Source organism: Thermobia domestica, chromosome 5, assembly GCF_964235325.1.
Source record: "Thermobia domestica chromosome 5, izTheDome1.hap1.1, whole genome shotgun sequence".
Lineage (NCBI taxonomy): Eukaryota > Metazoa > Arthropoda > Insecta > Zygentoma > Lepismatidae > Thermobia > Thermobia domestica.
In genome coordinates, this window is record NC_137458.1 from 58,382,991 (window position 1) to 58,398,288 (window position 15,298).

Sequence of the window (15,298 nt, forward strand, 5' to 3'; positions counted from 1 at the left end):
TTAAATAATTTTAGGATAGTACATTAGACTGCTTTTTGGCTTATATTAATGGTGATTCAAAAATTTAATATTCCTATTTTATTTTTTTTAATCTCTCCCCCAAAACGTCACCTTCTATCCAAAAAAAAAAAAATGCAAAATTTTATCAAAATTTCAATTTTATTAATATTTGGACATCGATCATCAATCATAAAGTATGTCAAACTAGAGCAACGCTTTGCATAGGTACAAAACGTTTCAGAACGTTGCACTTTGGTCAATCAAGTTTCATCAATCTTGACATCGATTGTCATAAATCTTTTTTGTAGTTTCATGCCTAAATGTTTAAACTTTCCTTTACATGTTTTTAGTTATTATTGGTAGTTATTATTTGTTTTATTTGTATTATTTTTAGTTATTACTTATTATTTGTCTACTTCTCATGGATCTGGCAATTACACTGAACAAGTGAAAAAAATGAAATGAAATCTTTAGTTTTACGTCCCACAGTTATGCCGGTTAGGCTAAAGGAGACGGTGATGATGAGAAATGAATGAAATGGTGGAATGAAGAAAGTGGGAGGAAACGGGAGAACCCTGAGAAAACCCACGAGCACGGTGTTTGTCTCGCACAAAGTCCACATGGCGCGAGCTGGGATCGAACCAGGAATCCCAAGCACCGGAGGTGAACGCTCTACCACTGAGCCACCGCGCTCCCAACACTGAACAAGTGCAAGTGCATGGAAGAAGAAAGTAGAAGAACGGCGTATGTATAAAGAAGTGAGTTAACGAGTTATTGGCAAATTTGTGTTTGGATTCAAGAAAATCAAGAAATTTTACTATATAACCGTCACCAGGTTATAGAAGTATTTTTTGTGAATGTTCTTTGTATTTCGTGAGGACCGTAATTATTTTTCGATTTATACTTTATTCTGTGACGCAATAAGTTCTTTCTTCGATGGGAACTGTTTTTCTTCCCACGCAACAGGACAAAGAAATTTTTCATCGTTTATTCATACATACGCGTATATCTGAAACGTTACCTTGTGGTGAGAACATTTTAGTGAGCGACGAAGGTTCTTAGTGTTTCTCCCTGACTTATTAATAAGTTAAGAATATGTTCTATAGTTATTTGGAACTGAATTAAGTGTATTCTCCAATCATTTATGGAAATACTGCGACCCAGAAGTTGGAGCGACAGAACGACGCCAGCCACATCGCTTTACCAGTTCGTTATCTAAATGTTCTTACAATCAAGTTTAACGCAATGTCTTGTGCGTCGTGGCCAGTGAACTAAAATTAACGCTAATTCTTTTTTATATTCTATTTGCATGTACACTCATGTCCAAAATTATTGTCGCATGTCTATAAATCTGTTGTTGTAGGAATATAAATTGATAACGAATTCGCCTAGTATTTCTTATAATGTTAGTATGTGTATAATCGGCGAAGACATGTATGTGGCAAATTTGATGTCAAAAGGGCAGTAAATAAGAACAATAAAACAAAAATAAAACTTTCTTGTCCTTTAGCAACATTTTGTTTAACTCATTATAACTTTCGTATTTATAATTCTTTTCCTATGAAATTTACCACAAATATACATTTCCTGATTATACACATAGTACCGGTATTAAAAGTACCCTGCAAAATTATTAAATTATATTCTTACAAGACGACAGTTATAGATATGCGACAATCATTTTGGACAAGAGTGTACATACAGGTGATTTAAACTGAGTGTTTTTGGAATGAACTGCCAATAATGATCAGGTGATCAGTGTAGCTCGTATCTCGAACCCCTGAGTTCGAGGTGTCTTACTCCGTAACTGTGAGCACTAACCACGTACGCTGCATCGGGCATCAAGTATAATGTTGTGCTAAGCGGCATACGTTATTAGCCAGTCAAGGACCTAGTTATGGCTAGCCACAGTCAGTGAAATCCCAGGTTCACATACCTAGTGCGTCTTAGTTATAAACGCGCCCTCCAACATTCTCATTCCATTTTGGCGACTGTCTACATACTTTTGTTGAAGACTAACGTCGACTTCCAAGGATTTTTTGGAGCAACAACCACATTACTTCGTGGAATTATCCCGATATTATTCCTACAGTGCTTATCCCCCATGTTCATTAACGGTGTGAGAAAAGTATCTATAGTGGAATCCCAATCATAATCTTCCATATATATATATATGGAAAATAAAAGTGATAAAGGACTGTAGTGTAGTGAAAAATCAGTGTGATTTTATTAATGAAAATAATTATATATATATTCAGTGTTAAGTGTTGTGATTGTTTTTCTACTACGTCATTTTTTAATAGTATTTTAATAAATAAGCACAGTATCGTTCAATCCAGTGTGTTTCTGTTATATTAATGAATAATGTTTGTGTGCATTGTAGTCTGAGTGACCCAAGTAAATGGAGCCCCAACAGGGACACTGTTATAACTACAACGCGATTTATAAAATTGGGAAACTTCACTCATTGAAGATCGACAAAACTCGTCAGATTCTGACCAAACCCGGAAGTTGTACACTTTGAGCAGGTTAGTACGCATGTACATTGTTTATTGTTCACTGAAATTGAAAAAATTGCCACACAAACAAATGTAATGTACATTGATATTCAAAAGATGAAGAGATATTTTGTACAGAAATCAACTTCCAATTCCTTATGAAGATTACCAATCAAAACACAACTTAGGTTGGAAATAGCAGACTTTTGCATGTATGAAAATACCTATATTGGCTAGCCTTTTATTGCATTGTATGACAATCACTGATGGACAATTTTTTCTCGCTTTAGTTGAACTTGTTTGTATAGGTAATTTATACTTTTAGCTATACAAATTTTACTTTTAAGAATGTTACTCTTATGAAAATTAGTTTCAATACCAAAAAGACTAAGTTAAAGTCAAAAACACTTCTAGTTTATCCTAAATCTAAAACCAAACGTTTTAAGCATTCGTCTGTAACAAGGATGTGTCCCACCTATAATAACCTTTTATCAAAATACAAGGATCTAGATTTCAGTCTTCCGTCTGACAAATAATTACAATTACTTAGGTCACCAATTAAGATGATACATAGGGACACGAGTTTTTCGCACTATGAATCTGAAAATTTCGCGTTTCGTTTATCGTATTTCGCGTTTTGTCGCATTTTCCAAATAAAGTTTCGCATTTTGTGGCTCTTGTGGAAAAGATATTTCCTGACATTTTTACAATTGTTCCTTTTATTCATAGATCACTACAGGAACAAACCATTAATTGCCTAAAAACAAAATATACTGAATATTTCATTTGACATTGTAAATTTCACTCATAGAAAATTATATTTTTTTAACAAAAATAAAGGAAAGTCAGTAAACTTACTATGAGTAGGAAAGTTTTGCTGTCTTCTGAAAATACATAGGCAAATGTTACATTTAAGCATTAAATATAAGCATACTTGGAAGAAAACATCTCACAATTGGCATTACTTGTTGGAAACCACACATGTGTAAGTGCACTCACAACAAACTTCAATCATCACTTCGGCACTTTTGTCCATTCAAAACATTCATTACACTGCACTTTCCAGACGAATCATTTGTCAAGAGTTCATAGGCCACTTTGTAAAACTCCAAATCCGGTACTTCATAATCAGATGCTTGCATTTTTTTAAATGAAGGCAAAGCTTTAAAAAATTTCCTTAACATTGTCTGGTTCACTACTGCATGCAGTTACAGAAGGATCAAACAGCTTTTCCAAAGCATCACATATTTCTGTAGTTTGGGAATCCTTTCTTTGGGGAGAAAGCTTCAAGAATGATCTTTCGGCACATTTTTTAAAGTCGCATTCAACACTAGCCCTCTTGTCACTTGGTAACAAACGTAAGTGTGTGCGTTAGTTTTTTCACCAGAGGTCCTGCAGAAAACCATCCAATTGATTACTGAGTCTGTCAAGATGACTACTCAATAAATGTGCTGTACGAGATTTGTCCGTTTCAGTGGAAGTTATAAAATCAACAAGGTTACTACAATTATCACTGACAAAATTTAACTGAGCCTTCAAAATTACCTTCTTGTCTTTCAAATGACTTTAGAGCGTTTTAGCTTGAGAATTTAGATCGTCGCATTTTGAAAGGAACTGATCTAGTAGTTTTAAGTATTTGTCTAAAAACGCAACAGTATGGAACCAACTACTCTACTTAGTCAGAACAGGCTCGGGAAACAACTTGGGTTCAAGATCAGGATACTTCTCTTTAAGGAAACTCTGGTACTTGCTTTTGAGTTTCCTTGCGTTCAAAAATGCATTTTTCATTTTGCACACAAAATTATTAAGTTCTTTCAAGTGTTGTGCCAAATATCTCCAATCAAGCTTACCTTGTGTGACCAGCACTGTACTGCACATGAACCATATGCGCTCCAATTATCACAGATAACATGTCGAAGCACTTGTACAATCCGCGGCAAAAAACCTGCAACATGAGCATATAAGTTTATTGTGAAATGACAAAGTCTTTTGCTCCAAAATAAGTGTGCACGGGAGGAGGCCGAGGTTTATCCTGGCGTGATTCGTTCCACTTAGACGTTATGTTCATTCTCTGTGCTGTTAGGCGTAGTTTCACAATAAACTTACATTCTCATGTTGCAGGTTTTTTGCCGCGGATTGTACATATAACGTGCACTGTCCGAGATAAAACTAAGAATATTCTCATACTCAATGCTGTAGCAGTGTGCTTACTATCACTTGAGAACATGTTGTTGCATTAACTGCATCCAGAAAAGTAACACTAAGCAAAAAACATTCTTGCTCCAACAGGGTTCCTACTAATCTGGAGAAATTCATTTTCCTGACTTCTCCCTGACCTTTGGCAGGAAATTCCCGGACTTTCATAAGTGTCGGATGACGCTGACATATAAGTAAGGAATAAATAATAAATAATAAATTCTCAATATTTATATATGAGAACATTTATTCTATAGAGTCAAAATAATAATCAATTGCTCATATATACTTTCCACTTACCATCCATAAAAATCTGAGCAACGTTCCATATTGTGATCATTAACGGTTTCCGTTTGCTAAGCTGAAACTGGTGTACAATTGCTGTTAGAAAAAATATTTTTTATAAAATTTCCCTGATTTCCAGTCTTTTTCCCTGAGTTTCCCTGACTTGCACCATTTTGTTTGACTTCCCTCACCAGTAGGAACCCTGTCCAATGTTCCATCCATTGTACGGGCCAAAATTACAAAGACAGCTCTTGCTTTGCAGTGGTCTCATCGCACATTACTGCCACTTTTTTCCCCCACGAAGGGATTCTCTGGCTAATTAATTAAAACGGCTCCTCCCCATCCAGCTACGATGGTGAAAGCAAATGCGCAACATGTTCTCTATAGCAGTGTTCGAATCACCCAAATTGCACCGTTCATGCCACATTCTACCGTTCCGTCAGCGAAAACTAGAGTTTTTAAATTAATGAAAACGTATTTTTAAAATTTCTCGTTATATCGCGTATTATTAGAAATTTCGCGCAAAGCTGACAACTTCGCGTTTTATCGCGCAACGGAAACCAATGAAAATGCACATAATATATCATAAAACGTCAAGAAACTGAAAACTACTTAATTCTGACGCATTTCGTTTTATCGCGCATTGCGAAAAACTCGTGCCGCTAATGATGCATATGCTTTGTAATACCCACAGCTACTTATTGTATTTTATGTATGTATTAATACAGTCAAACTTGCATAAGTGGGATCGCAAGTGGGTGCCAACTTAATCCCACTTTAGAGGTATCTTACTTGGCAGCTTCAAAAAGCCGATGTCTCACTTATAGAGGTAATGTTGAAGGACAAGATTCCCAGTAATAGAGATTTTTCAGTTATTTAAGTCCCACTTATTCAGGTTTGACTGTATCAGATTTTAATGTTCATTTTTAATTTCGGATCTTCTCTTTCCTAAGGGTAACATCCCAAACATGAGAAGTTTGTGAAGTACTTACTTTTTTTAAACAAATATTTTAAGCCAAATCTCCTCCTTTGAAGTTCCCTCCTCCCCTTTAAGATAAAGACCAAAACTTCTCTATAACTTAAGGTCTCTTCCAAACTATGGTGTCTTCGATAAAATTACTTTGGCGTGTACCAAGTTAACGGTGTATATTTGTATACCGGACAAACACAAAAACATATACTCATGTTTATATATAAGATTTGGATATGTGGAAATCGAAGTAAACCCTCTTTAAATAAAGTGATTTTTCTCTCAGAGTAGAGTTAAATAAATAAATTCTGGGTCCTTAACAGTGTAGAAGGTCAGTGCTTTATATCGGATCAAGATAAATTGATATATACAAGGAAAATGCCTGTGTAATAAATCTATAATTACATACTTCTTGTATATATGGTATCCCTAATTCTATTAATTCTCAACTAATTCTCTAATTTTTCCAATTTGCCAGAGCCCTTTTTAAACTACAGGAAAAAGGAACTAGTCATCCTACCCCTGTTTTACTGACTTATTGGACCCGCCTAGCTACATCAGAGTATGTGTGCTAGAACCTGCCTTCGGACAAAAGAGTCAAAGAAACAAAAAAATATACAAAAAAGTGAGAAGCGTTTTCTGGAAACTATTTTGAAGCACCCTTACAGACCTCATATCGTAATGTTTTCTTAGGAAGAGTAACGTATACACAGGATTTGTATTTTATTCCCTTTATCCTTTTCTTAAAAAAAAAAATCTATAATACAGATTCTTCTTTTCACAAGACTATGTCCGAAGCCTATTTATGTCCCTTATTTCAGGTTGTGGTCTTACCCCACATAGTTAAACAGGGTATAAAGAGTGTTAGCATAACTCCACGATCCCAGAGGTCGATTGGAGTGGATAATTTCGATAGGATGTTCCGACCCAAGCATTCGGAACATGGTTCTCCCGGCCCTCGCAGCCAAAGAGAGACATGAGGATTTTATCAAGATTCAAGCAACCAAGAGAGAAGTGAGGAATTTCTCAAGGTCCAAGCAACGAAGACAGGAACGGTCAATTCCAAGCAGACTGATCTCGAGGTGTTTGCTGCACCTGTTTGGTGGATTTTCAGGATTCTTCGTCCATTCTCGTTGCTGACGCTGCTAGCGCTAACGTATCCATATACTTCCGGATCATGTGATGGCTTGTTGATAGTTGAAGTGTCTTCTGCTATTGTTTATTGCCAACACATGGTCAAGATATTACAATATAGTTTATTGAACTGAAAGCGAGGTATAATGGAAATAGTTACCATAATACTAAATTAATAGTACGTCTATACAGATTTAAGATGGAGAAAGATTAATAAACATTGTATATTACGAGTAGAAGTAGCAGCGTGCCTTTTAGTAAAAAGTTTAGTAATTTAAAAAATTAATACATAGCAAGAAAGAAAAAAATGAAAAAATGAAATCTTTGAGTTTTACGACCCACGCTTATGCCGGTTAGGCTAAAGGAGATGGTGATGATGAGTAATGGATGAATGGTGGAATGAAGAAAGTGGGAGGAAACGGGAGAACCCCGAGGAAACCCACGCACACGGTGTTTGTCCACCACAAAGTTCATTTGGCCTCGGGACCCCAAACACCAGAGGTGAACGCTCTACCACTGAGCCACCGCGGCCCCCATAGCAAGAAAGGAGTCGTATATTACTTCAGCACATGATATCCTCTCTATAAGAACTTATGTGGTATAAAAGGTCACTACTAAGAAACTAACTTTATTAAGCGTGCATACTTATATTGTGAAAATTTTCAGGAACTCTTGTTCCCTTTGTCCGTCACGAGATACGCTAAAGCCAAAACAAAACTCTCATTTCTACTAGTCAAATGTACAGATTTCATGACTTAGTCATGCGTAAACAGAACATAGTACTCAAACTAATTTGTGAAGACCTGGAAGACATAAAAGTAGAATATAACTGAATAAAGCGAGCATTCACAGGGTATAAAGGCAGTAAGTGTTGCGTTTCACAATTCTCAATGTTCACTTGCAACTTTGAGAGAGAACATTTTTAAGTGTTTATTTTTACAAAACATCAAGGTGTGACGAACTGTTAATGGTACTATCTAAATACTTATCCAGATTTAATAGAGGTTTTTTGTCCTAATGAAATAATATTCATACAAGTTCCTGTCTATTGAAGAAATTGTCTGGTGGATAATTTTGACATTCTTAATACCGTGGTTGGACATCCCCAAATAATATCACTTTAATGAAGTTGGACATCGAATACTTTTCTCTCTCGTACATTGTGACTGACTAAGACAGTAGTTCTCAAGGAGGTCCGCGACGCCTAAAAATTGAAATGTAAATGTGTTGTAATAAAATGGAACTCTCAGCTGTCATGCAAGAAGTATTTTTTTCAGTTATTAAAAAGAAAGGAATTAGACATTATACCTACGTTTCTAAATTTTTGCCCTGTGAGTATGAAGAGTTGTCAAAAAAGGCATTGCAACATTTGATGCCTTTCCCTACCACTTACTTATGTCAGCAGGTCTTTTCTGCTCTTTGCAGTATTAAAATCTTAAAGCAAACTCGTCTTAATGCGGAATCGGATCTAAGATTGGCGGTGACAAACTTATTCAAATTGTAGAGAAACAGAATTTTATTCCTCACATTAGTGACCCCATATTTGAAAACATTGTGTATCAAGTGAATTTCCTTTTTTTCACAAAAACAACATTGATTTTCAGTCTTGAAAGTTACTGTATTTTCAATTGAAATTTCATTTACTAGGAAACAATCATGTATCTTTAGAATTAATTACTTATTGCAATATTTTTCTTGGCCTTTATCATGTCAGTGGTAACTCTAATTAGTATATTTTTTAACACCATGTGAAATTTCAGATAGCATTGCAAGGGGGCCCAGATCACTTTCCGAATGAACAGGGGGGTCCGCGTTATCGGAAAGTTTGAGAACCACTGGACTAACGGAACAGAAGAGTTTCTGAAAATTTTCACAAGATAAATATACAGACATTTAAAGTTTGTTTTTATTAAGTCACTTACGGTATGTTTTATATAAACTTTTTATACTAGTGAAGAACACATTCATGAACACACTGATATTCCTACCTGATTCAGATGTTCGTAACATATTCGAGCTGCTATCAGGCAAGGTATAACTTTAGTTGGAAGAAGGCGAGTGACTTCTTTTAACACTTTCAAGGCATGAGTATATTGTCCCAATCCAACTAAGCACATCGCATGCTGCATCCATACATGAGGTTCCTCGAAAGAAAACTTCATCGCTCTCTCGAACGACTATAATGAAAATGAACATAAACTGTGTTAACTATTCGTCGTCGGAAACATTTTAAGTAATATTTCAACTGAACTCCTGAACATATTTTATTTTCAAACTGTTAATATTAAAAAAAGAAAAATAATATAAAAAGCAACTTGTTTAGTTCTTCAAAACTGATGACTAATAATGGTTAATATTTCTAGGAGACCCCTCTTTCTTAAGTAATGTATGTGGTAAGTGAATTGTGTTGTAGTAATTTTGAGTACTGCTCAGTAAAGAGTAACTTGAGAAAAAAAAAAAAACTTCAATAGTATTCTTTAGTTTTGTCAGCTTGAAACTGAAAAAAAAAAAAAAAATATTGTGTGAATCTCAGTAAGTATCCTTAAGAATTTGTTTCTACATATTACAAAATGATATAATCAATAGAAGAAACATGAATCACTTACTGCATATCAATACATTAATACAAATGTTGAAGCAATCATTCACTTCTCACGATATTTTGTACTCTATTCACATATTAATTTCACATTTGATATTTTACATTTGTATTCATGACTCAGAAAATCTCTCATGTTTTACTATTAAGTAATCTTAGTTAATGTGCATTCAATTAAAAACAACTATTATATCTCGTATGGATTCTCATAAATTGCGTATATTGCGATGGTAAGATAGTTATTATTCATTTTATGTAATTGACACATTTCTCCGCTTTCACACAATGTTAGTGCATATGAAAATGAATGTACAAGCATAGAAACATCATCACTGAGATGATGATAAATTCTACCCTAGTTACCAAATTTCCATCTCTCATTTAACTACTGCTAACATGCTGAACTTTGTAAAACGAAATAAAATGAGATCTCTAGCTTAACGACCCGCAGCTAAGACACGTAGGCTAAATGGGACTAATCATGAATACAAACGGATGATTATGAAAGAATTGTTCAATGAAGACACGAAAGGGCATGGAAGAATACAAAGAAAGGCACGATTATAATTTATTCCACCACAATGCCACCCGATCTGAAATCAATTCACGCCATATATACACGAAACGAATGCTTTACCACTTAGCCACTTCCCTTCTCCATAACTTCTGCAGTCAGCTTTGTGTTTTTTGTTATTTATTCACTGGACCTCACAAACATTCAGATTCTGGTAATTAATTAAGACCACGAGAAAGAAGGAATGGCAATTATTTTCTTTAATTCAACGTACCACGGTTATGCCCTTTAAGCTAAAGGAGACTGATCACTAATGGAAGTTAATGACTGCAAAGTTAAATCTTCTGTGCTCTCTCACAGGAAATAGAGTCCAGTACCACGTGCATGAAACGCACAGACGCTAGCCATTAGACCAGGGGAGGACCAGAAAGAAAGAAAATGAAAGAAAACAAAGCTAAACCGGTTAATTCAGTGGTAGAACAAGTGACTTACGCTTCTGTGGAGACCAAGTTTGCCTAGCCACAGTCAACCAACCTGTATTTCTATTCTCCCAACATTTACGCTAATAAGTTTCTCTTTTTCCATCTTACAAATAATAATAAATACCTAACAAAAGAACTCACCTCGTGCAAAACTTTCAACTGGCCCCACCTAACTAATGCTATGGTTAATAAATCATACACTGCTGTTGCATTATCGTACGCATGAATCCTTGCTTCTTTAAATTCAGGAGATTGACTTAAAACAGCGTCTCGAACGGCCATCGCTTCGCTGAAAGCAACAATATTCGAAGTTAATAAATTAAAATGACTAATGTTAATCATAAGCTAAGTATAAAATGGCAAGAAGCATTACTACTAGTCCACCTCCCAGGACTAATTGTACCAAAAGTAAATTAGAAACAATTGATTTTCGTTTAACTTCGATTGTGAATCTACGACAGATTTTCTTAGAAGGGTTGGACGTCTTGAAAATCTAAAATGAATATTACTTTCTGTGAAATTGAAACATGTTGATATGTACTCCTGTTCACTCAGAAAGAATAGACATTCAATTAACGTTTTAGACTGCGAGGTTTGTATAAAATCTTCCCCTCTCTTTCATATACTATATAATGAACTTTCAGTGTATTGCATTAAGTGTCTATCATATTTGAGCGAACAGGAGTACAAATGAACAATTTCAATTAAAAAAAAAAAAAAAAAAAGAAGCTTACAAACAATCTCTTAAATATATTTCATCACATTCCGATTATAGGATGGATCATGAAAGAACTATATCATTTACATAGCAGCGAGTCTTCTACCGATGTGCGATGAAGGGGAACGAGTAATCCTAAACAGCTTGCAGGAACATATTTTGCTGGATGCTCGTTGTACGAGAGCTGTCATTTTACCTTACTATTATTATCTGTGTTTAAATACTATGTTTTAACAACCTAGTTCACAGAAATAAGGTTCTATTCCCTGAATCATCTAATTCAAATACGGTGGCATTCTCCGCGTTACCTAATTCAACGCGTTACAGGAAATTTTCCAAAGACTTGTGCTCCTCGAGTTAAAACATAAATAAATAAATAAATAAATAAATAAAAAATAAAATAAGTAACAACATAATAAGGTACTTCAGAGTCCATACTATACACTGAAAAGAAGAAAGCAAAAACTACTTATTACCCCCCAAAAAAAAAAAAAAAAAAATGGTGAGAATAGTTCATCGCCCCTTATTCTGAGTTGAAAACAAGCAAAAAAAAAAAAAAAAAAAAAAAAAAAAAAGAAAACAGATCCAGAACTTAAAACTAAGAAATAGTCGTGCAGTCAGAGCCTTTACACTTTTCTTAGTACGTCTCACGCTATATAAATCTGAAGGTCTCCGACTATATGGCTATTTCTTAGTTTTCAGTTCAGAACAAAGAGCGAGGAATTATTTTCGCCGTAGTGGGATTTTTTTTCTAATTTGTTAATTAAATTTACTTTCTCTTTTCAGTGTATAGTATGAACTATGAAGTACATAATAAAAGGAAAAGTTATTTAATAAATTAATAATCCCTTATGTACTACGGATGACTGTGGATAGTAAATTCTCTCTCTCAATTCAATTTTATCGATATCCTTTTCTCTCTTTACTAATATATATACCCTTTCTTTACTGAACTCCGCCATATTGACCGTTTTGTGATGTCAGCTAACCTATATTACGCGGAGTGTCACCACGATTCCAACGATAAGTCATTTATGAAAATCTGTTTTGGCACTTGAGCTCCACAGTGGAACTAATGAACATGAATACATATCTACATATGGGCATGCTAAACATAATTCAATCCTTTAGGTTTACCCGTGGTCGGGTAAAAATAATAGAAGCATATAAGCGAAAGTATATAGAAGAGAAAGTATACAGGGTGTTTCAAAAGAACGCCGACAATGTTTGGGAGGTGATTTCTGACAACAAGATAAGACGAACAGTATAGACCAACCTGAGTATACAAATGCTTCCTTTCGGAGTTATAGGCTGCCGAAAACATGAAAAAATAAAAATGAACTTTATAGGTCCATAGCTCCAATACTATGGGACCTACCGTAGTCAGGTTAAGACGTCACTTAGGAACTAGTATGTGCCCTATCCAAATATCCATGTTTCAGAATCATGCGCTACTTCCACAACAATTTTTATAAAGGTAGTTGGTGAGAAATTCAAATTATATAACCGAACCAAAATCACTCTATAAAAATTGTTGCGGAGGTACCACAGGATTCTGAAACATATTTGGATAGGGCACATAGTAGTTCGTAAGTGAAGTCTTGACTCGATTACGGTAGGTATCATAGTTTTGGAGTTATGGACTTTTAAACTTTTTTTCTTTTTTTTTCATTTCATGTTTTCGGCAGCCTATAACTTCGAAAGGAAGCATTTGTGTACCCAGACTGGTCTATACTTTTCGTCTTATCTTGGTGTCAGGAATCACCTCCCAAATGCTATCGGTGTTGTTTTGAAACACCCTGTATAAGCGATATAATCAATGTTACTTTGAATATGCATTTTTTTTTAGCTTAATGTCAATCAGAACAAAGGCTTATTTCGTTTGCAACAAAATCCTTCAGCTCTAGAACACAATACAGTATTATCTGTGTAAATTTATATATATATATATATATATATATATATATATATATATATATATATATATATATATATATATATATATATATATATATATATATATACCTTATCAATAGAAGCAATATTATTTCTTCATTTTCATTCTTTGGTATAAAGAGATTCAACCCAGTATATTTTCGAGGTTTCCACGGGCTTTCAGTACCTCTGTCTCGTCGATACTGAAGTTTCTTTGGTCCTGTAGAAGAAAGGAAACAAAATAATAAACTTAACATACGAAGAACATATAATGAACATTTGTTACTTGGTACCACAAACCAATCTATGAATTACGATAACTATTTACATTTATCTGTAGATCAACTCGAATTACATCAATCGAATTATTTTTCTCCTATGATTTTTATTTGAAGCACACATGTAAATATGTACCAATTAGCATCACCAAAACCGTGCACAAAAATAAGCGAATACTACAAGCTATAAGAAGTAATTAAAAAAAAAAAAAAAAGTGTATTAATACGTACAGGTTGAGCAGTAGTCTATGAAAGATCACTACATCCGAAGTCATGATTTGGTAGTAAGTGACATCAAGTACAACTATTATTTTTCAACGATTAAGACACGATAAGCAATTTATTCCTTTTTATTCCTACCTCATCTTTCTTATACTTAGAGAATACATTGTACAACTGCGTAAAAGATCAGCACAGACTATGGTGAGTAGTATGTGATTAGAATAAAAAGACAATTTTTATTCATTTATTTTTATTATTTTTTTAAGGTATAACCTGGACTTGCTAATTATGTTAAAAAATATTTGGACGATAGGGGAACATTCGCCTAAAGTGAAAGAGTTGTGTGGTGGAAGTAAGCCTCAGAGAATGGACCATGTCAGAGAATAAAAGAATAAAGTCGAACGTAGTAGCAATAGTCGGGAACATGTTTGATAGTTTATGTAAATTGAGATTAGTATTTAGTTAAGTTAACAGAAAGATGTGTGCATCAGCTTTATTAAGAATACGTGGAAGACTGCAACCCAGCCTCTTTCTACTTTATAACATACCTTTTTTCGGAAAGCCCCGCTAAACACAATTTTTGGAAATATCCATTAAACTCGTTTATCGTAAGAAAAGGGTTTCTAGAAAAGGAAGGAGCTTACATGCATTGTCAATCTGGCAGCGCAGTTGAGCAGACTGAGGATACCAGAGAGCATGGAAACTGTAAAGGTTTTTAATCCTTAGACACAATCTTTTAATCTTGAGTTGATGGAAATTATTTTAAAAAAACAGAGTGAGTAGTGACCAAAAAAATAAGTAAAAAATCCAAATGAACCACAAAAGCTTTGCTCGTTCAGCTCAACAAAGAAAGATACAATTTCACGCGTGAAGTGAACCATATGTGACAAACAGCAAAGCCACGTGCCAAAATATTACAAAAATCATTATATTTGGTCCGAAAAACGTTCCTTTTTTTTTTTTTTTTTTTTACTTTCTTTCTTTTTTTTTTCGGATAGAGGAGAATTGAAAACGTTGAATGAGTGAGCAAAGTCATTAAACACATATTTGCATCTCGTGACTTGTCTGAATAGTATCTTTCCAAGGATATTACAAGAATTACAGAAAATATATTTAAATGCTAAGAATGAAAAATTTTGGTGATATCGTTATTCTTTGCAAACTATTACTGACAACACAAGTTTTCTTCTAACTACTTACCTGGCTCACTTGCCATTTCTGGACTCGTATATACAGTTCCACTGACCCCTCTTAACAATACTTCAGCTAACTGTCGTGTAAGAGTAAGGCGCAAACTTTGTGTGGCACTTGATTCAACCGCACTTAACATAGTTCTAAAAAGGAAATAAACAGAATATGTTTTTGAAAGCTTTTACATATGTGGATTTTGTTTCACTTATCTATTCAAATATTAATTCACTTTAGGGGGTGGTTATAAAACCTGAGAAGAAATGTGCCTTTTTATCC

The 15,298-nt window shown here is 34.4% G+C and overlaps 1 protein-coding gene across 1 annotated transcript in view; it reads right to left on the reverse strand.

Moving 5' to 3' along the window:
* Nucleotides 1-15,298, reverse strand: part of Ttc7 (tetratricopeptide repeat domain 7) — a 55,016-nt gene that overhangs the window by 24,099 nt on the left and 15,619 nt on the right. Inside the window, exons 6-9 of the mRNA XM_081758690.1 lie at nt 15,032-15,165; nt 13,422-13,551; nt 10,820-10,967; nt 9,072-9,260 (exon numbers count right to left, since the gene is read on the reverse strand). Of these exons, the coding sequence (XP_081614816.1) occupies nt 9,072-9,260; nt 10,820-10,967; nt 13,422-13,551; nt 15,032-15,165 (601 nt within the window). The remainder of the gene's footprint in view (nt 1-9,071; nt 9,261-10,819; nt 10,968-13,421; nt 13,552-15,031; nt 15,166-15,298) is intronic.